Below are 23461 nucleotides of genomic sequence, written 5' to 3'. Positions count from 1 at the left end.
TACGGCATCATGCACCTTAACTGATAATGTATGCACTTTAATAATTGCACAGGCACTTTGGTAAAGCATTTGGATTTTATTGGATTCGCACAAGACGGTTTGCACATTGCATTTTTTTTTGCACATTTTTTATAGATATAGTTATCATTTATTGACTGGTTTATGTATTTGTTGTGCAATGTATATGTTGTGCAATAAGTGTCAGTGCATTGGGAATCGTAAAGTGTGTGTGTGAAGTGGTACTTACCAGTCTCTTTGGGTGTTCTGGCAAAAGGCTTCCCCAGGAAGCAGGCACTATTTTTATAGTTCCAAATGGTAGTTAGTGCAGGGTATTGGGAGAAGGTGCATTTCATTATTGTAATGTACTGGGATAGTTTGTATTTGTTAATATTGATATGTATATAGCAGTATGTGAACTGAAAAAGAGAAACGTGCGTTATGGGGAATGTGAGTATGTCAGAACGGTAAATGGATTCTTCCTCATTCAATTTGGCTAGACACTATATATAAGGGGCCATTTTTGTCATCATTGGGTGGTTGCTGGTTGATGTGGAGGAGGTTTGTCAGGTGCTGGAGATGTGACAATAAAAGATCTCTTCTGTGACATGCAACAATCCTGCTTAAGTATTCTTTTGCTGTATCGTCCAACCATATCGTCTGTATAACCATTCTTACACCCCTATTGAAAATAGATGGTGCAACATGAGGAGGAGAGCAGCCAGACAACCACAGACTGTTGAGCAGTTGAAACTATTTAGCAAGAATGGACAAAGGTTAGCCTGGGGCCTTTTTGTGTGGAGTTTGCATGTTCTCCCCGTGTATGCGTGGGTTCTCTGGCTTCCTCCCACCATCCAAAAACATGCATGTCAGGTTAATTGGTGACTCTAAATTGTCCGTAGGAGTGAGTGTGCGCATGCATGGTTGTTTATCTCGTTTGTCTCTATGTGGCCCTGTGATGGACTGGCGACCTGTCCCGAGTGTACCCCGCTTTTCGCCCAATGACTGCTGGGATAGGCTCCAGCCCACCCGCTACCCAACCGACGGATTGACGGTATAGAAAATGGATGGATGGACAAAGGTTAATTTTCTAAAAGATTAATATTATCAGTTCCTTTGTGGGTAATAAGTGTAATTAAAATGAAGCGTGATGTAGCACAATGATAAACATGCCTCTTTTCTTTTTTTAAAATCATGTTGCTTTGATTACATTCTGGATATGTTTATATTTTCTAAATAAAAAGAAGTGGAAAAAAATCTTTGTACTTTATATAATGTGCACATTAAATAAAGAGACTCTCCAAAAAAATAACCCAATGGGATGTTTGTCCATGTAGGCAAAAAGGATCCACGATTGCATTCAAAGACTAATCAAGTCCAGTCGTGAAATTTCCTTGATACTATTCCACAGTCAAATGTCAGTGGTAATATAACAAAGTGAAAGCGAATGGGAACGACAGCAACTCAGCCATGAAGTTATAGACCACATAAAATGACAGAGCAGGGTCAGCGGCTGCTGCTTCTCATGCAGACTTCAGATTTTGCAGTTTAACAAATGTCCAAGACTGATATGGATAACAGACATGAAGGTATATGGGTGTGTGTGTGTGTTTTTGTGGCAGTTCATCAGTAATGCACTTTCTGCCATTTACAGGAATGTATGGGAGGAAATATTAAATAAACAAACTGTTGCTACAAAATGCAGACCTCAGACAAACTCTTTCTCCTCACGTAATGAGCAATGAGCATAGTACCGATTAGGCTGTAGATATATGTATGTATATAGATCTACCTGTCCTGATGAGGGCTTTCTCAAACAAATAATTTTTCTGTTCAACAAAACTTGATTGTGGCAGTTAACTTTAGTCTACTAATTCAAAGATTTGTAACTTAAGCTTACAATAGGTAAATAAAACAGTGTATAATTTTGTGAAATTCAATTTAATTCAAACAGTTATATAGCGCCAAATTACCCCAATTGTCATGTTAAGGCACTTAAATAATATAGTCCTATTCAAGCCAATTGGAATTCAATTCATTGTAATCACAATCCAATGAAATCCGATTAATTAATAAAAATTTCAATTAATTCATATAGAGCCAATTCAAAAACTATATCCTAGCTAAGGAAACCAACAGATTGCACCGAAACTTCTTCAGTCCAATCTCCCGTCCTGAGCGTGCCTGTGGCAACTGTGGAAAGGAACAACTCCCTTTTAACAGGAAGAAACCTCTGGAAGAACCAGACTCAGGAAGGGTGGCCATCCGCCTTGACCAGCTGGGGTTTGAGAAGACAGAAAAGAGGGGGGAAAACACCATAACACCATTCAAAGGATACCTGTTGGAACAGGGAAACACAAGTTAATAACCACAATAATGTCACATGTACGTAATATCATTTGAGAAATTAAACAAGGGAAAATGAGAGAAAAGTGAGGAAAGGTGTGACAGATGAGGTCCCCCAGCAGTCTAAGCCTATAGCAGCTTAACTATGGGATGTTTCAGGATCACCTGAGCCATCCCTAACTATAAGCTTTATCAAAAAGGAGTTTTAAGCCTAATCTTAAAAGTGGAAAGGGTGTCTGCTTCCTGGACATTTACTGGCAGCTTATTCCACAAGAGAGGGGCCTGATAACTGAAGGCTCTGCCTCCCATTCTACTTTTAGAAACTCTGGGAACAACAAGTAAACCTGCAGTTTGGGAGCGAAGTGGTCTGTTAGGAAAATATCTCACAATAAGATCTTTAAGATATGATGGAGCTTGGTCAGTAAGAGCTGAATATGTGAGGAAAATAATCTTAAATTCTATTCTGAATTTAACAGGGAGCCAATGAAGAGAAGCTAAAACTGGAGAAACATGATCTCTCCTGTTAGTTCTCATCAGAACTCTGGCTGCAGCATTTCGGATCAGCTGGAGGCTTTTCAGAGAATATGTGGGACAGCTCAATAATAAAGAATTACAGTAGTCCAATCTTGAAGTAACAAATGCATGGACTAGTTTCTCTGTATCACCCTGAGACAGGATGTTCCTGATTTTGGCAATATTACGAAGGTGAAAGAAGGCAGTCCTTAGAAACCAGTTTTATGTGTGCATCAAATGATAAATTCTGGTCAAAAATAACTCCAAGGTTCCTCACTGTAGAAATAGAAGCCAAGGAAATACCATCTGGAGTATATTACTAGACAATTTCTCCCTGAATCAATCAGGTCCAAAGAGAACAACTTGAGTTTTGTCTGAATTTAGAAGCAGACAGTTTGTCCAAGAATTGGTCCAAGCACAGAACCTTGAGGAACTCCATGACTTACCAGAGTAAGTGTGTGAGGAAGATTCTTTATTTACAAGAACAAACTGGAATCTGTCAGATAAATATGACTTAAGCCAGCCTAATGCATTTCCTTTAATCCCAATAAGACATTCAAGTCTCTGTAACAGAATGCTGTGATCGATCGTATCAAATGCAGCACTGAGATCCAACAGGACAAGCACAGAAACAAGTCCGCTATCAGCGGCTAAGAGGAGATCCCAGTGCTGTTTCTGTACTATGATGTACTCTGAATCCTGACTGAAACTCTTCAAACAGATTATTTCTATGTAAGTGATCATAAAGTTGAGCTGCAACAATTTTTTCAAGAACTTTCAAAAAAGGGAGATTGAATATAGGTTTATAATTAGCCAACACTTCTGAATCAAGACTAGGTTTTTTAAGTAAAGGTTTAATTACAGCAATCTTAAAAGTCTGAGGTACCTTGTTAACAGGTATCCTGTTAACAAAGACAGATTGATCAAATCCAATATGGAAGTGTCAATTAAGGGGAAAACCTCCTTGAACAGTCTGGTTGGGATTGGGTCTAAAATACAAGTTGATGGTTTAGAAGAGACTATTGCTGTTGGTTAGCTCAGAGAGATCAACTGGGCAGAAACAGTCTAAATACAAATCAGGTTCTACAGATACTTCTAAAGCTGCTGCACTTGATGATACATCAGTCATAATAGTGGGAAGGATTCCATTAATCTTGTCTCTGATATAATCAATTTTATTGATAAAGAATCTCATGAAATAATTACTGCTGAGAGTTAAAGGAATACATGGCTCAACAGAGCTCAGACTCTTTGTCAGCCTGGCAACAGTGCTGAAAAGAAACCTGGGATTATTCTTATTCTCTTCTACCAATTATGAATAATAAGCAGTACTAGCTTTATGAAGGTCTTTCTTATACGTTATTAAGCTGTCTTTCCAGACTAATTGAGACTCTTCTAAATTAGAGGAAGGTCTCTCCAGCTTTCTTGCAGTCTGCTTTAACGCACGCAGCTGTGAATTATACCAAGAAGCCAACCTCTTCTGACTGATGACCTTCCTTTTCAGAGGGGCAACATTGTCCAGTGCTGTACGCATTACAACTATAGTGCTGTCAACAAGAGAGTCAAGTTCTACTGGAGTAAAATTTAGGTAGCCGTCCTCTGTCATATCTGCACATGGCAGTGAAGAAAAGGATGATGAAATCAACTCTTTAAAACTGGTTACAGCATTCTCTGATAGACACCTTCTATATGTAAAATTCTTCTGAGAAGAAGTCAAGTAATGTAAATTCAAAAGTTGAAAAAGTCAAAAGACAGAATTTTGAGGGAACACTGTTAACTGTTCACTCTCAATGCCATAAGTAAGCACAAGGTCAAGGGTATGATTAAGGCAGTGAGTAGGTCTGTGAACGACTTTGAGTCTAATATAGAATTAAAGTTAATATTTAGGCTGTCATTTTCAACATCTACATGAATACATGAATACATCTACATGAAACTCAGCACTAACTGGGATAAAAACTCTTAGAATTCAGACAGAAACTCAGAATAAGGGCCAGGTGGACGATGCACAACAACAAACACAAGAGGTTTTTGTGATTTCCACTTTGGGTGGGAAAAACTGAGAATCAGAGATTCAAAAGAGCTAAAACTAATCTTGGGTCTCGGACTGATTATTAACCCTGATCTGAAGATAGCTGCCACTCCTCCTCCTCTGCCTGTGGTCCGAGGAACATGAACATTTAAATAGTCCTCCTGATACAACCAGGTTTCTGTAAGACAAAATATATCAATATGATGACCACAAATCAAATCATTCATTAACAGAGACTTTGAAAGGAGAGATCTAATATTCAGCAAACCACATTTATTAGTTTGATGTTTTTGTTCAGTTAAAGTTTTTGTTTTAAATTTTGTTTGCACAAGAGGATTTGCTCCTTTTGTGTTTTTTGATTGGGGGGGGGGTATAGAGCTACCAATTACCAGGGTTTTGTCCTCAGTGGGTATGTCGCTGAGTGGGGGAAAATCTATTTGAAACGTGGACAGATTGATGGTGAATCTTGACTTTAGGACTATGATTCCTTTTCCTGACAGACACCCAGCCATTTTGAGGTCCCGGCTGCTTGGGATCTGCTAGGGAACGACTAATACAGCTTGCTAGGCTAGTTGACTCAGCACTGGCTAAAGGGGCTTGGCTCGCTATCGGGTGGTTTTCAACAGTGCAGAGCCCAGCTTCCAATTCAGATAACCTCTCCTCCAAAACTACAAGAATACAAATTTTTTTACATGTACCATCATCGCTAAAGGAGGAAGAGGAGTAACTAAACATCTGACACACAGAGCAGGTGAAAGCAGGAGATGGAGGAAGAGACCTGGTAGCCATGCTAAGCTAGAGAACCCAACACACCGCTAAAAAGTGAAAAATAAAGACTAAAGATCTGTAAGAGTGAGCGTTAGAATATAACATGTATGTGATAGCGTTAACTCTGCAAGAGGTGTCAATTATAGGGAGAAATAAGGTGATTATTCGTAGTTCAAGATGAGCAAGAAATGTCACATTACACACACAAGGCAGCAGGAAGTGATGCAATACATCTTACCGCAAAGCAAAAAGCCACAAAGTCAATCAAGGGTTGGAACAGATATTACATAATATACTCTTGCAAACGGAGATGGATGCCCAGTATTTCTTGGATTGTATGTGGCCAAGCTCAGCCTCTTCAAATTTGTAAGTTAATTTGTAGTAAATAAATCTTTCAGTACACACATGTAATGACGCGCTATGTTTTTACATTCATGTTTTTATACTAAAACTGTACCAAACTGTTGGATTAAAAGAATATATCATGTTTAGTATGATTACTGTCAATAGGTTTTTGGCTTAATTACAACAGCTAGAAGTGGAAGTCAAATTCCCATCACTAACTTCAACCCAACCAAGAGGTAACAAAACAATTTTAGTGAAGTGTTGTTATGTTACTGACAGAGGACTTTGAGGCTTGTTAAAGGAAACACTTTAGTTAGTTTCATTCTTGTCTAGTCAAGGAGCATTAGTTTAGAGAATGCTATATTTGCATATAACTATATTGTATATTTGAAAGGATGAACAAACAACTAATTTGAGTATTTTGATTAGAGTGCTTGAGAATAAAGACTCAAACTAATTGAATCAAGTATTCATTGCATGTAAAAAAAATTCCCATTTTTTCTGGAAATAGGGTCCCTAAATAGAATTATTTAGGATTTCATTCTGTGTATAGCTGTCTATAAAGCCTTAAAAAAACTGCTTGCATTAAATTGTATGTTTAGTATACTTGGTATAAATACTAAACATTCAGTAATACAGGCACTAAACACTAAAACATGTAGAACTACAGCACAGTGTCTGTATGGTTCAGTTTATTTGCTGTATGGACGGAAGTAGGCATTTCACTATTACTCAAGCTATATTTACTCGTAAGAAGTAGTCCCCCAGCAGTAAGTGTTTTGTTTAAGTTCCCATCAGTTCAACTGTGTTGCTCTCGTGTCAGTTAAATTTAACATGAGGTTATTTTTACATTGATCTTCTAAATAATCTTAACACAGCCTAACTGACATCTCCCCCACAGCAGGACACACTGAGATGTCCTCTGCCTCCCCTCCTGTCGTCTGCCTCCAGCAGTTAGGTGAAGAAGTAGCTGGAGAGACTGAGCCAGAACAAGGCTGCAAGTCCAGATGGTGTCAGCCCCATGGTCCTAAAGGCCTGTGCAAAACAGCTATGTAGGATAATACAGCACCTCTTCAACCTTATCCTGACCAAGGAGAAAGTTCCAGTGCTATCAAAGACATCTTTGACGTCCTCTGATATCATCTCCCTAAAAAAAATCCCCCATTACTGACTATAAACCAGTTGCCCTAACATCCGATATCATCAAAGTCCTGGGGTTGGGGTTCAAGATGCCACTGTCTATATTTTTCAGTGAACTCACGCTTATCAGGCAGCATTGTGAGGATTGTGTTTTTTCGGATGCTTTTTACACAATTCAGCTTACCTACACTGCTGTGTGAGAAGTTCCAAAAACTACAGCCGGATATCTCTACAATCACCTGGAATACCAACTACCTACAAAAAAAGACCATAGTTTGTGACACTGAAGACTTGTGTTGGCTAGCTGAAATAGAGCACCACATGGCATTATACTCCCACCATAAAACTAATGATGATCCCTTTTCAAAAAGAAGACTAACATCTTAACGTTACGAACCAACTCTACATATTGCATTGTTGCATTGAACTGCATGCTTTTGCATTTACATTTAAGTAAGAAACTTGGCCTTGTACTTTACTGATGATCTTTGTGCATCTTGGTGGCAGGGAGGAAACTGCTGTGATCAAGCTCTTCTCCAGGCACAGTCTGTTTGTTTGCTTTCTTTAGATTGGTCATTGTAGAGAAGGAGGCGTCACATAAATACGAGGAGGAAAAGGGTAGTAGCTGCTACAAAGCTTTCTGTCCCAGGTCAAGGTGCTCCTCCTTCACATACACCCAAACTGTGTGAGTGTGGATGTGGAAAACTTAATCTGGAGGCCACGGTCAGATGACACGTCCAACAGTTTTTACTGAGAAGTGAGGTAGCTTGATTCTGTTTAATTTGGGAGCAATCCAATCCAGATGTTCAGAATTCTCCTCTATATCAGGAAAGTAGTAATCAAAGTCTTGAATCAAAAAGGTCAAATGTCCCACTATGACCAACTTGACTGGAGCCCTGTCCACATCCTTACTTGAGAGAAAATCATCCACCTGAGGAGACCAGGTAATATCCTCCTATGCACAATCACTTCACCACAGCTCTGCTTTCTCCAGGATGCCACTCACCTTGTTGAAATGCTGGTGCCCTTGCCCTGTAGAGCCATATTCAGATCATTCAATTTGCTGAATGGATCTGCCAGATAGCACAGCTTTGTCAGCCAGTTTGTGTCCTCCAACAAGGTGGCAGCCAGTTGAGTATCCTCTCTCAAGAGAGCCAGCACACTTCTGTGTGCAGCAGTAGTTGTGTTCAACTCCCATATTCATAGAGGCGGCAAAAAAGGTGTGCATTAAATGTCGTTGACGTTATGAAGTTGATCACTTTGAAGCAGTCATTTAAAATGTCATGGACTCAAGGCTCATTTTCTTGGATGCCAGTGCCTCCATGTGTATGACATAACACTAAAATAAATGAGTCCATTTCACTTCTGAGTTTTTTTAATGCGTGTCATGAGTCTTCTGGCGCTAGCTGTCATTGATGCGGCTGCGTCCATGCAGATGCTGCCGCAGGATTTCCAGCTCAGGCCATTTTCATAGAAGAAGGCGTTGAAAACATAAAAAATGTCCTCTCCTATCGTTTTCCTCTCCAAAGTTTTGCAAATGTTGTCAGTATCGACATATTTCACAAAAGGAACAAGTTCCCAACAAGTTTCCCCATACATCTGTGGATTCCTCCAGCTGGAGTGAAAAAAAGAGTCGCTGCAGAGTAATTTGACAACGGCACAGTCTTTAGTTTCTCAACTGCATTTGAGTCCAACATGGTCTCAGCCAGCACAACAAGTAAGGAAGGAGCAGATCTTCAGCTACAGCAAATTATTTTTTAGCTTTTGCTACAATTAAAGACACTGCTTATAAGGTCTCCAGGGCTTTGGGAGTGGCTGCATCGTGTCTTGAATTCAGAAAGTTTTCTCTTAAAAAGTCAGATGGCTTACCAACATGACATGGCATGTTTTGTCTTGCGATGCCATTGAAGATGGGCTGGTGTCATGCTACTGTTGGCTAATTTCTCCCTACAGAAAAAACACAATGCCTTGTGTGAGTTGTAACTGGTGGACTTAAATCCCAGTAAAACAAATTCTACTGTACTCTGATGTACTGATCTTACATCTACTAATGTAATTTTGGCTGGCTTTGGTTTTGCCTTCATTGGCATTTACCCCTCCTTGTTTTCAGCAGTATTGCTGCTATGCTTCAACCATTACTCTATTGTTTTAGTTTTCAAGACAGCAGTAATTGACAGGTGATACAATGTGACACATGCCCAGATGGGTCAAACCACGGGAAAGACTCCATTTATTTTAGGATGATGAAATTGATTACAAACTTACTGTCATATCTTAAACTATTACTAATTAACTATTTTCAAAGGATTTCTACATGGATGATATTTCTTAAAGTGTTTTGTTTTTTTCAAGTTTTTAAGTACCCCCCGGAGTGCTTTCACATACCCTAGGGGTGCACATACTCCCATTTGAGAACCACTGTTATTAACAACACAGTTATTAAACAACGCAGCACGTTCAGTCACAGGCTTTTTCAACTTTACTGCAATAAAGAACATGGTAGTAATTTATGCCCACAGCAATAGCCCTACAAAATGACTGATGACTATTGACGATTATGTAAATTTACACTGTAACAATTTAATTTCTCAGTTTGGGATTAGTGTCATTCAATTTTATTCTATTTAAAAGTCATTTTAGCAAGTGGAAGTAAATCTATGATTTGTGACAATTTTTGAGCATTCAATTCTACTTTTTATTCTAGAAAATAAATTACATTATAGATTTTTCAAAGCAGACTAAATTATACATCTTAATATCTGTTTCAAGAGGATCTTAAATACCTGTTTGCCATTTGCCTAAGGATTGTCTAAAGCTGCTTGAACAACCACTTTGGCTTTTAACTCTATTAAGAACTTGATTTTGCGCAGAAAATGACAAAAATTTGTATATAAAATGTCACCTCAAAAAAAGCAGGTCAAGACACTTACAATTTGACAAACCAAAGGGAAGTTGATCTGATTGATGCCTCCAGCAAAAACTCCAAACGTCAGTCCTGTATGAAAGAGGAAGTTGAGGAGGGTGTGCCAGCCATTTCTGCTAATCCGGATCACACTGAAAACAATGAACAAAGTCAGAATAATAAAGATGGACAGCACCATATTTAAGTTTCATTCACTGCTGGTTCAACAACAAAAAAGCAGATGTTTTTTCACATGGCTGCACAAAATACAACGCTTATAATTACCTACATTAATAAAATCTTAAAGATGTCATAGTTCCATACTCCCAAAGGAGTACTTCGCTCTCAGACTACACGCTTACCTATGGTTCCTACGGTTTAAAAAAGTGGAATGGAAAAACGTCTTCAGCATATAGTCCCCTCTGAAATCAGCTCAATGTAGGGTTTGAGATGAGAAGCTCCACTTTTATTTTACTAATAAGGCTTATATATATATATATATATATATATATGTATACACAGCGCAGAGTAACATTGTGATTACACAATGGAGTGTGTGCAGTCAGAGTATTTTTTAAGCTCCGCAGTAACAAAGTTTTCCTAACTTTGTCATTTCTGCCCAAAGCAACAGATCTCTGCAACTGTTGTTAATAATGTGGTTATTACTTGTTTATTTATATTACAACAGTATGTTTTCCCTTTAGGGATTTATAAAGTATGATTCAGTTTCAACCAGCAAGGAATCAACCTGTTAACTTTTTAGCTATCGATAACAATAATCTTAACAGTTAAGAAACAAGGTGTTTACATGACACCACAGATACAATGTGTCAGGAACCTGTGATGTGTTTTATTCTGAAGTCTTTTGGTCTCGTCATTTCCTGTTTTATTTTGAAATATTAACTTCCCCTCTCGTTTCAGGTACCTTGCCCTTCCTCTTGTGTCAGATGTCTAATTGTCTTCCCTGATTCCAAAGTGTTTCCACCTGTTCCCCATGCTCCCTCATGTGTTCAAATAGTCTGCGTTTCCCTCTGTCCTCTGCCAGTGTGTCGCAACTTTTCAGTTCTTCACCCTCGCGCCTTGAATCCCTCGTAAACTGCCAAGCCTTGAATCCTAGTGCCTGTGGTCGAGTCACCCTCCTGCAGAGCCTTTTTGTTTGTAAAACTTTTTGCCATAGCTTTAGTTCTAGCTGACATAGTTTTTCATAGCCTGATTTTCGTCCCTCCGTTTTTGGAGAGATTTTCTGTTGCGCGTTCTGTTGCGCGTTGATTTAATAACTTCTTTGTTTATGTCTGCCTCACCAGGAGAGCGAGAGTTAATTTGTAATCTTTAATAGCCTTTCTGTTTTCCTCCTAGAGTGGAGAGAGCTTTGTTTAGTAATTTTCATAGCCGCACTCTCCTCGAATATAGTTATCGAGGAGAGCGCATCAGGAGTTTAACAGCCTGTTGGTTTGCTCTGTTCAGGTAAATCTCCTGTGTCACAATTAATAAACACCTTGTTCTGAAATCTCCCTGCATCTGTGTCCTGTGATCCTCTGGGCCTTGTCACAATGTTTGTAAAGGGCAACAGATGAGGTGTGAACATTTCCTGAAGGGGCTCTGGAAGTAAAAGGTGAGTGACATTAGTACTGAATATCATAAAAATGTGTTATTTTGATTGACTTAATATGACTTGCACATTCACACAGATTTCTGTGCAATGCTGTGAAAGCAGTGCTTAAGCTAGTTGGTTTGTCAGAGCCAAGCCCCTAAACAGATATTTAAATGCAGTTAACTGTACTAACCTGTTACAGGTTAGAAATTTAAATTACTGTCACAGCCACTGCTGTGACACCTGGTCCTTGACTCACCTGTGTTCCATCTTCCCATGATTGCCCCATTAGCTTAAATACCTGGTCTACTCTGCCATTCTTCGCTAGTGTGTTAATGTTTCTATTACGCATGTTTGGTTAATAACCCTGGACCTTGACTTTTAGTGTTTCTGTGGATTATTTTCAGTTCTTGGAATACCACAGTTTTTGTTCCGATCCAGCTGGCCGACTTCTCTGCTCACCAGGCCAGGTTTCTCTCTGAAAGAGTTTTCTCCACAAATAAACTTTGTTTGAATTAAAAGTTTTCCTCTCCTGACTCTGGGGTCGGTAATTACAGTCAGTAATTACAGTCTATAGCCAAGAGCGGAAGGTGACTATGGATCCAATCCAGTAAAAAGGGGGATTGAGGTCCCACACATTCCAAATGCCATCTCTGCAGTGTCCACTTCCTGAAAATGCAAAACTTGATACTGTGACATAGAAAGGATAATTATATGCAACAAAATATTTAACCAATGTCAAAAATCAAGAACAATCTCTCTTAGAAATGGTAAGCTTACATGTTCCCCAACATTGAAACATTGAACTATGAAATTGTGTTTTACAAAGAGTTATTCAATTATTGAGTCAACGACAATTTTTAAACAATGAATATGTTGAGGAAACAATGAGGAAGTTTATTACAGCATGAGGAATGAAAAAATAAAGTGTTGCAGCAGGGATGACCAGTGCTTATTGTTTGTTGTTGTATCTCTTTCTGGCAAAATAAAGTATCCTGAATTTCTATTTTCTCATTAACATGTGCAATATAAATAAAAATAATTGAAGTAATTTTACAACTAGATTCTTATGCTCACCTATGTTCAAGAGCTAGGGTAGTGAAAGAGGAAAAAACACATTACAAGTGATCAAAATGAGCTTCCTCTGTAGAGGTCATTAAAGCTCAATCCCAATTTCTCTCCTTTGCCCTATCGTTGGTGCAAGAACGTCACAGTGATCCAGCAGCATTGTTCTCCTGACCTGGAATCCTTCATCATAAACTGTAAGCCTTTCTAGTCACCCTGTGAGTTTGCTTCATTCATTCTTGTCTTTCACACAGTAGCAAGATGCCCCTTTTCTTTTTGGGATCAGGCAGTAGTTATCTAGCAAACCAAACAGCTACATGAACATTACTTCTTGGTCTCTAAAAGGGGGACCTTACCCATGTTAAACAAAGATGTAGTGTTAAGTGGTAGGGTGAAGTGAAATAATTGTGATTGGGCAAAGGCTGATGTAACTTTTGATACCCTGTTCGCAAGAGAAATTCACTACACCAAAATTAGATTCACTTGTCGTGTTTACGTAGAATGCTAATGGTAAAAAGATTGTCCTGAACTGGAAAAAAGTTTGGAAAAGTAGTTTGAAGCAAAAAAATTATCTTTCTCTCACCTGTGGTGAACAATATAAGTCATGATGGAGATGAGCAGACAGAGGAGCATGACTGCAGTGCAGGCATACACCACTGGATGTAGGTAATCCCCAGGGTATGGAGGGAAGAACAGTACTCTCTTTAGATCCTGTAAAATTAGGGAAACTTACAGTTGTCATTTTGACCAAAAATAACTGCTTTAAATTATTGTTTTTTTTCATGGTGCAAGCAGGACAAAAAGAAGACAATAACTATCAACTTAAGTATTACATTTCTAGGAATAAAGTATTGAAGCGAATTGTAACCATAATTCAAATTAAAATGCATTTGCAGAAATGCTTTTTCACATTTTTCAAGAATGTGGCCACATTATTTGACTCATAAATGAAATTAGTAATCAATCATCCTATTTGCATTTTAATTTTCATCTTCAAGAGTGCTCAATCTTTCACTTAATTAAAATTAAAAAGAAATAGACATTTGAGATTTAATTTTCAAAATATGCCCCAGCAAATAGATACCAAAATTCAATTTGAAATGTAAAATTTGAAAATTAAAATGCATTTGCAGAAATGCTTTTTCATTTTAAGAATGTGGCTGCATTATTGGACTCATAAATAAAATTAGTAATCAATCATTCCATTTCCATTTTCTTCTTCAAGACTGCACATTATTGCTTTTTCGTTTTCATGGTCTGCCCGCAAAGTCCTGCCCATGATTCGAATACGAAAAAGCAATCTGAGCGGCGCAGCAGAGTGACGTCAGCTCTTCTTCACCTTCCTGCTGACCGAGTTACCCATCTTGTTCAGTAGGGGGCGGTGTGCACATCTGCATTGCATTACATTGCAAATGTGGCGGAAAATTGATTGAATTGCCGGGTCTTAAGAAGACGCATCACAGATCATGGCGCTCCCTCAAATTGTGCAAACACTGTTAGAATTAGCTGAGCTGGTAGAATCTAATAATGTATCTGGGTCTGATGCCCGTGGCCGAGTAGAACAAGTCAGAGAGCTTGGCTGCATACTCACAGATTTACACATTAATGAGGTTGCCATAGTAAACCTCTGTTCAGTCCTGGAATGGCTGGATGCTGTGGAGCCTCAAATGGGACGAGGACGACCAACCATCACATCTGTTCGAGTCTATTGAAAGCTATTTATTAAATGGTTTAAAAATAAAGGAAATAGCGGAGCTGTTCGGCGTAGGCCATCAGACAATCAGTCGGGGGATGCAAAGCAACGGATTGATGTAGCAGACTCCTTATTACTATTATTTGTAAAGGGACCGTGTTCTTTGTGCCAAAGTAATAACCTGATCATTGTTGATGTGACTGTCACTAAAAATAACTTTTATAACATAGATTAGCGGCTCCCAAACTAAACGATCAGCGGCACTCCCTTCTATGTCCCAATCGGGTTGACGCACCCTCAATCCCCCAGACATTAAGAAACCGGGCGGGCGGTTACGTCCGCTCTTCATTCATGGAACGGGGGTTTACGTCCACTGCTATGTCTGACCTCACGTATCCCTGACGTAGATCACTATAAACAACTTACTGTGATGTCATAAGGGATACAGTATAGTGAGCCATGATTATTAGAATAATTAATTTTTTTTCTATTTCCTCATTTGTGAAAAGTGACAATAACACACATGATAATAAGGGGGCAAGAGAAAATGATTTTACAAAATACTGACAAAAGAAAAGAAAAACAAACAAAAATGCAAATAACAGAAATAATCATGATAATAACAAATATGAATACTACTTAAACCAAATCTCTTTGGTTCAAGTAAATTATTGAAAGTGACAATAAAAGCAATAATTATCTAAATTATATTATTATCATTAATAAATATGAGAACATTAAAAGAAACACCCATACATAAGCTTCTACAAATGCTGTATTTCTGCTAACACTGCTACTATGTAGTAGTAATGGCAACCATCCATCATGCTTGCCCTACATTTATGGATTTGTGTGTGTGTGTTTATGTGGGTGTACTTGCATATTTTATTTATTTGATTATTCATTTTTACTTATATTATTTACTTGTATAAATTTAATGTATTGAAAGGTTCTTATGGTGTTTGTGTAAAGATTGAAATTGTCAATTATGCTTCAAGGGGTTTTGGGCTAATTGTAGTTATAATAATAATGTTAGTGATGATTTAAGTGATAATGATATTATTCCATTAATGTTTTTGGTGTTTTGGGTATTCTGATGGTACATGCATTGAAAATGGAGATCCGACTCACAGAGGAATAATCCCAGTAGGTCGAGGTTCAGAGACTGAGGTCTTCTCCATGATGGTTGTGGTTTGGTAATTCTAAGTAGTTAACCCGTGGTACCTCTAACATACACAATGCTAATGATATAATAAATGGGACTACGATTACTTAACGTGGTTACAGTCATAATCCTAGTCTACTAACTAGCTATTAATAAAAGTTAAATGAAAGGTGAGTAACTAAACAGGGGAAAATGATGAAAAGGGGAGGTGATGAAGGATGATTACTATTAGGTTTGTTCTTAATTCATTTGGGTTGGCATAGAGTTTAGTAATCACTCACCAGTTCATGGACCATGGGGATTTGGCTAACCCTACTTTCTCCCAAATCTGTCTCCTCCTCAAGATTTACCAGATCATTGGTGTTTTGCGTCTGATCCAGCTTCTTACGTGTTCCTAGGGCACGCCGTCCACTTGTAAATTTGGCCCTGGGGAGTTTAGCGCGCCGGAAATAGAGGTAAGCTATCCCAAAAGTAAGGAGGTAGCCTTGGGCAACCATGGCTGCGATTACGGTATCTGGGCCTGACCATGCATCGGACAAAGTCTTAAGGGGGCGGTTTGTTGTGTGAGACTATTTTTTCAACACGTTCTCCACTGGGCTTACGTCGATGGTTTTAACACCTTCGTATTGGAGTTGAGTGACCGTGTTCGCATCACGTTCCAGAGATCGTTTAGAGTAGAAATCAGACATTTCAATTTCGCCATGATATTGATCAGTGTTAAGGTGATAGAGAGCCAGGTCCCCTATGTGAAGAATTGCGCCTTCAGGGACTGTGACCCACATTATGTGGTTCGGTAGTTCGATTCTTGTGGACGTATCGTGCTGATCGTAGCTAACGGTAGCTACTTTCGCTGGAGTGTTAACCAACCAGCGATTTCCCCACAATCTCCACTTGCGTGGTGGTAACTTGATATTTTGGTGGGAGAGTGGTTGGACACTGGAAATCTTGTGAGAAGTTGGAGTCCACAAAGGTCCCCGGTATCATCTCTCACAAATGGTTTACTGGGGCAGAGATAATGAATGTCCCTTGTAAGAGTACACATTCGCAAATTGGGCGCAAGGTATAGGTTGGGAGAACTATCGTGATATGCTACCACCGTTGGTGTGTGCACTTTAACGTGGGTTTCACCTTGCCAGATTCCAACATTAACCACGTCTTTTAGCTGGTAGATGTTGTTGGTGGTAATTATGGGCAGGTTGATGATGAAGGCCCTTTCACGGGCTTCTGTATCAACATAGATTGGAACCGCATTGCCCAGTGTATAAGCTAGATGGGCTTGTAAGGGGTTGGCGAGTTCTGTACTGTACTAAAGCTAGTGATACTAAGTAGGGAGGAATTCTGCCCATGGCTAAATTATCTACAGAAGAACTAACATCTCTTGTCAGATCAGACATGAGCATAGTCACCAGTAGTGTGTGAGCATAGTCAACCTTTAAGACCGACAACGGTGTATCTTCTGCTGCGACCGTTTTCAGAGTTTCACTGTGGGAGTTCAACACCAAGACTGTGCCTCCCACAGTTTTGGCTACTGTTCCTAACTGTCCTCGCTGCCTATCTAATTGCTGTTGGATACCAGGAATTTCACTCTGCAACTCATTGATGTGACGCTTGATTGCAGCAACATTGACGACAGACACCCCCAAACTGAAAAGGGAGCCAATGGCAGACGCTGGTGCCAGGATCCCCCAATAAATCGCTTCTCTCTGTTATTAGCACCACTCAGCTCTGCCCAAGTGAAGGTGAACTTATGTAGCTGTTTTAATATGTGGGTGATATCCACCTCAGCATGGGTTATGATTTCTCTTTTCCAGCAAGTGCCGGCCCAAGAAGTCAGTCTGGCAGTGGTGGGAGCATTTCTTCCGCACACTACTTCAGGACTGAACCAGACAAACACCTTCTGAGTATGCAGCCAGCAGTCGGTGATCAGAATACCGGGTTGTTTCTTCTGAACAATTCCAGAATCTGGTCCAGGTTCAATCATCTCAGTCCAACTTGGAATAGTTGCCAGCCCCATCGTCACAAGCATGAGCCAGAGTGTCATCATCCTAATGGAAGACAGGCACATAGTGATGTAAATTAGGGATGATTTCACGTTGCATTTTGGTTGGACTAAGGTTAACGTTGACTAGTTCAACCCCACTTGTAGTTAGTGTCTTAGTGACATTTGTTAGGCTGAGAGGTGGATCAGGAAGATGGACTTCATTTTAGCTGATTGTAGTACCGCCTATTCTGATTTAAATATTTTGACTAATAGCGTTTATTAGGAGGAAGCTCGATGAAGGTTTAGTTAAGAAGACTTTTACTCTCGCCATTTATGGGTTTGATAAGACCTGATTGTCCCCAGTGGGTCCCCTGGGGCTTTCGTGTGGTCTAATTTGGTCTGGTGAAAGTGTAATACCAGACCTTTTACCCCACTTGGAGTTCATCATGTGAGGCTTTTTGATCGCAGTAGGCTTTCCTTCCCTCGACAGATTTTTCCAGGCGTTTCTGAGCGAAAGCAAAGGTTGCCTGTAGGTGTTTACTTGGGTCTTTCATGTACAGGTGGGTTGTGTATGCTGTTGCCACACTGGCTTCATCTGGTTGGTAGAGCAGATGCAGTGGCATTGTCATTTGCCTGCCTGTCATTATTTCGAAAAGGGAAATTCCCGTGGCTACATGTGGCGTTGCTCTAATGGCCATTAAGACCAGCTGTAATTTTACATCCCAATCTTGTTGGTTGGATGCCACATATTTCTTAAGGATGTTCACCAGGGTTCGGTTGGCTCGCTCAACTTGACCTGAGACTTGCGGGTGGCGACTGATGTGGAAGTTTGCTTTCACACCCAGAGCTTGCCACAGTTGCCGCATGACTTCTGCTGTGAAGTGTGTCCCTCGGTCTCAGTTGATGCGACTTGGAAGGCCGAACCTTGAGAAAACATGGTTCATGAGCAGGTAGGCAGTAGTTTCAGCTGTGTCGTTTGCAGCTGGTAGGCATCCTACCCATTTGGTGAATGCACGTCACAGTGAGGAAGTATTTGTTGCATCGGGTTGATTTGGTGAGTGGTCCCAGAAAATCAATTTGGAGGTGTGACCATGGAAACGAGATGCAAAGGAGCCCGGTGTATTGGGTTTGTTGGCTGAAACTGACAGCATACAAGACATCCTTTGATGTAGTCGGCTACATCCTTTTTCATCTGTGGCCAGTATGCCACGTGTTTTAAAGCATTGTATTTTGCTTTGACACCTTTGTGTCCGTCAGTGGGAAGGTCGTGGGCATGCACAAGCATCACCCCCCTATGGTTCTGAGGTACCACGAACGCTGGTGAAGAGAGGGCATCAGAAACATGAACCAAGACACCTTTGACCAACCGCAGATCTGAGCGAGTGGCAAAGAGATTTTTAAAGTTAGAAAATCAGAATCTGACTGTTTGTCAGAGTCATTGGATAGAAATAACACCATTTTGTGGATGGTGGGGTCAAGAGACTAGGCGGTTATAAGGTCAGTGTCGGTGAAACCGGATTCCACCGAGATGGAGTCATCGTTAGATGCTCAGTCTGGTGAGGTTTTGGATGCTTTAGATCGCATCACTACTCAGACGTTTGAGTGGGAAGGGTCAGCAGTGGCTTCTTGAGATTGAGGCACCAGATTGGTGCCGAGAGGACTCTTTTTGTCTTGAGAATAGCGGACTTCTAAGTCAAAGCTTTGCAGAACCACCAACCACGAGGCTACACGGGCATTTGTAACCACCCCATCCCTAATGCGTTGGCTGTTAAGGAATGTGGTGAGTTGGTGGCGAGTTTCCATGATGACCTTTTGGCTTCCAAGATAGTTGGAGAAATGTTTTACTGCCCGCACTGTGGCCAGTAGAGCTTTTTCACAGTCGGAGTATTTCAGTACTTCCTTTTGTAATTAACCAAAGCTGCCAGCAGATGACCCTAAGGCTCGTCCTTGTCTTCCTGGTAGGCAGGGTCGAGAGGGAAGGAGAGAGAAGGTGTTAGCGTCACGAGTGACAAAATTTAGCATCGTCCACTGATAGTGGCTCACCGCTCAGGTGGGTTTCCAACAGCCAAACTCAGAAGGTTAAGGGTGGATAAGGAAGAGGCCTTCAGGAGTGGTGACAAAGACAGAGTCACATAGGCGATGTCCAAGTTTAGCAAAGCGGTGAAAGAAGTCTAAAACCCCCCACTCCATAAAGGACCAATGCCTAGCCAACAACCTGGACGAGTTATACTGTCGCTTCAATAGACCTGAAGATGCCCTGAAAGCATCCCCCACAACGCTTCACTCAGTGGGTCTACATGATGAGATTAACTCAATTATAGCTATAGTTGGGTTATGCTCCTTATCTGAGCAAGGCTAATTATCCTTGGATATATGGTGGTGAATTAATCGAATCACTGGCAAAAAGCATGCCATACCGCAGTACGATAGGTAGCGCTGTACCCATTTCAACTATCGCTATCCGGTTGACGTCTTCACCACCACCAACAACAACAAAACTAAGGCATTCGAGAAACGAACGAAGAAAAAGATGAAGCTACGTCCCTCTACATTTAGTTTCTAATGAGCATGGTTCAAAAGTGATGCACAACGGCGCATTCTCCATCGCGTTGTTTATTTCTTTCCGATGGCGGTGACAATAACAGTAATATCGTCTCCTTCGACTTCCAGTTGACGATCGCGGAACAAAAATCTCGAGCATACGCAAAACGCTAGATCCGATCCACGGTCGTCTACATGCACGTTCAGTGTACATTTGGATAATTTGTGATCGCGAGTAACCCCATCCGATCTGTTTTTTTTGTCAGATTAAGGTGTCTACATGAACTCAATCTTATTGTAATTTAGCCATTAATCCGATCCCACCTCCTGGATCCCTGCAGTTTTCCTACAGAGCCAACAGGTCTGTATGCAGTAAACTGACAGTGGAGATGGTTGTGTCCTTGAGGAAGAACTCAGCCTCACCTACCCCTATCACCCTCCGTGACGCCACAATTGACACAGTGGAGTCTTTTCGCTTCCTGGGAACTATCATCTCCCAGGACCTCAAGTGGGACCTGAACATCAGCATCAAGAAAGCCCAGTACTTCCTGCGGCAGCTGAAGAAATTCAACCTGCCAAGGACATTGATGGTGCACTTCTACTCCTCCATCATTGAGTCCATCCTCACCTCTTCCATCACCGTCTGGTACGCTGCTGCCTTCACCAAGGACCAGGGCAGACTGCAGCATGTCATTCAGTCTGCAGAGAAGGTGATTGGCTGCAATCTTCCATTTCTCCCGGACCTATACACCTCGAGGACTCTGAGGTGTGCAAGGAAGATTGTGGCTGATCCCTTTGAGAACTCTTTGAGACACTCCTAGAATAAAACTCCTAGTTAAAAACATACTCTTGATTCAGAAGCGTTGGCTAATTATCAACCTATATCCAATCTCCCTTTTTCTAAAGTTCTTGAAAAAAACATTGCAGCTCAACATCTGTTTGAAGAGTTTCAGTCAGGATTCAGAGTGCATCATAGCACAGAAACAGCACTGGTGAAAGTTACCAATGATCTCCTCTTAGCCTCTGAGAGCGGACTTGTGTATGTGCTTGTCCTGTTGGGTCTCAGTGTTGCATTTGATACGATCTATCACAGCATTCTGTTACAGAGACTTCAACATGTTATTGCAATTAAAGGAACTGCATTAGGCTGGTTTAAGTCATATTTATCTGATAGATTCTACTTTGTTCTTGTAAATGAAGAAGCTTCCTTACACACCAGAGTAAGTCATGGAGTTCCTCAGGGTTCGTGGACCGATTCTTTTTACTTCATACATGCTTCCATTAGGTAACATTATTAGGCAGCATGGCATAAATTTGCTGATTGATGATGATACTCGGCTGTACTTATCTATGAAACCAGATGAAACCAATAGGTTGGTCAGACTTCAAGCATGTCTTAAAAGACATAAAGACCTGGATGACTCTAGATGGTATTTCCTTGGCTTCTAGTTCTACAGTGAGGAACCTTGGAGTTATTTTTTACCAGAATTTATCATTTGACTCGCATATAAAACTGGTTTCTAGGACTGCCTTCTTTCACCTTCGTAATATTGCCAAAATCAGGAACATCCTGTCTAAGGGTGATGCAGAGAAACTAGTCATGCATTTGTTACTTCAAGATTGGACTACTGTAATTATTTTTTATTGGGCTGTCCCACATATTCTCTGAAAAGCCTCCAGCTGATCCAAAATGCTGCAGCCAGAGTTCTGATGAGAACTAACAGTGGAGATCATGTTTCTCCAGTTTTAGCTTCTCTTCATTGGCTCCCTGTTAAATTCAGAATAGAATTTAAGATTCTTTTCCTCACATATTCATCTCTTACTGACCAAGCTCCATCATATCTTAAAGATCTGAGAACAGAGCACTTCACTCTGAAACTGCAGATTTACTTGTGGTTCCCAGAGTTTCTAAAAGTAGAATGGGAGGCAGGGCCTTCAGTTATCAGGCCCCTCTCTTGTGGAACCTCACTCTGCTCTCTTTTTTCTCATATGATTATGTACATTTGGCATTATTGTGGTTATTAACTTGCGCTTTCCTGTCTCAAAAGGTATCCTTTGAATGGTGTTAGTTGTCATCCCTTTTCTGTCTTCTCAAACTCCAACTGGTCAAGGTGGATGGCCACCCTTCCTGAGTCTGGTTTTCTGGTTTCTCTCCAGTCGCCTCATGTTTGCTCAGGACGAGATATAGGACTGAAGAAAAGTTTCGGTGCAATCTGTTGGTTACCTTAGCTGGGAAATTGTTTTTGAATTGGGACTGTATGTATGAATTAGACTAATTTTGAATTTACTTACAGTGCCTGTAGCATTCAGGCAGAACACCATATATCCCCCTTAATAAGCAAATCTTGTCTATCTGAACAATAGCTTTCACGTTTCAAATGAAAATATTTTCTTTCCTGCTCTAACTTGTAACATGACATGTATGACACAGTCTGTAAATTATTTTCATAAAGTGCTTAACTTGCATTATATTCTGACTTCCTTTACCTCATTTACACACAAAATGAATGTGTTACCATTTCAACTCCTGCATAAGGAACAAAGGATTAATCAGTCACATCTACATTTGTAGTCATTGAAATCAGAACATTATCAAGAGCATTTAGATGTTTCCAGACATTATTCAACACACAAAGACCTTAGTCCATTCAGGCACTCTTCTGAGCCTGGCTGGTCTGGCCTGTGTTGTGGATGTCTCTCGTGGTGACTCTGGTGGTGTATTCACAAAGTCCAAAGGAAATAGCTCAATGTCACCCTCCTGATTTCTGTTTCCTGAAGAGAAACAGGTGCGAGGTAAAATGCGTTCCAACATCTTCCATCTGACAGCAGGTAGGTATACTGTCCTCTTTTCTCCATTACTCTTAGTGGTTTGGAAAACTTACACTGGGTTTTAGGAAGAATGCCAGGTTTCTTCACCCGGACATATGACCCAACTCTGAAGAACATAGCTTTAGCTCCTCGCTTGTGGTCTGTGTAAGCCTTGCTTTTCTCCTGAGAGTTTCTCTCAGTCTGAGAGCAACCTCTCTTGATGACAGTGCCTTGTTTACTGGAAGTGCACGTCCGGCCACATTAGGTATGGTGCGCATGGGTCGACCATGCAACAATTCAGCTGGTGAACGCTGAGTTGTAGAGTGGGGTGTCGCACGATAGACATGTAGGAATTCCCTTGTAAACTCTTTCTATGGTTTTCTTTCCAGTGAGGCAGTCTGTAAACTATCCTTCAAGCTGTGATTAAAACATTCAATCTCTCCATTTGCCCTTGGATAGCAAACAGAAGACTTCCTGTGCACAATGCCTCTGTCACCGAGGAATTTTTCAAACTCCTGTGACACGAATTGAGAGCCATTGTCAGAAACCAGCTCCTTGGGGTTACCTTCTCTGC

The 23461-nt window shown here is 40.4% G+C and overlaps 1 protein-coding gene across 3 annotated transcripts in view; it reads right to left on the bottom strand.

Moving 5' to 3' along the window:
• Positions 1-23461, bottom strand: part of LOC140278665 (adhesion G protein-coupled receptor A1-like) — a 72174-nt gene that overhangs the window by 11277 nt on the left and 37436 nt on the right. For 2 of the 3 annotated variants that reach the window (XM_072373721.1, XM_072373722.1), the window contains exons 3-4: positions 13283-13410; positions 10072-10195 (exon numbers count right to left, since the gene is read on the bottom strand). In XM_072373721.1, the coding sequence (XP_072229822.1) occupies positions 10072-10195; positions 13283-13410 (252 nt within the window). Of the gene's footprint in view, positions 1-10071; positions 10196-11538; positions 13497-23461 lie in introns of those variants that run through there. The other variant, XM_072373723.1, reaches the window with a different exon arrangement.

This window comes from Leuresthes tenuis, unplaced genomic scaffold, assembly GCF_036924035.1.
Source record: "Leuresthes tenuis unplaced genomic scaffold, fLeuTen1.0.hap1 SCAF_20, whole genome shotgun sequence".
NCBI lineage: Eukaryota > Metazoa > Chordata > Actinopteri > Atheriniformes > Atherinopsidae > Leuresthes > Leuresthes tenuis.
Note: the sequence above shows the minus strand (reverse complement) of the source record. Positions and strands in the feature narration are given on the sequence as shown.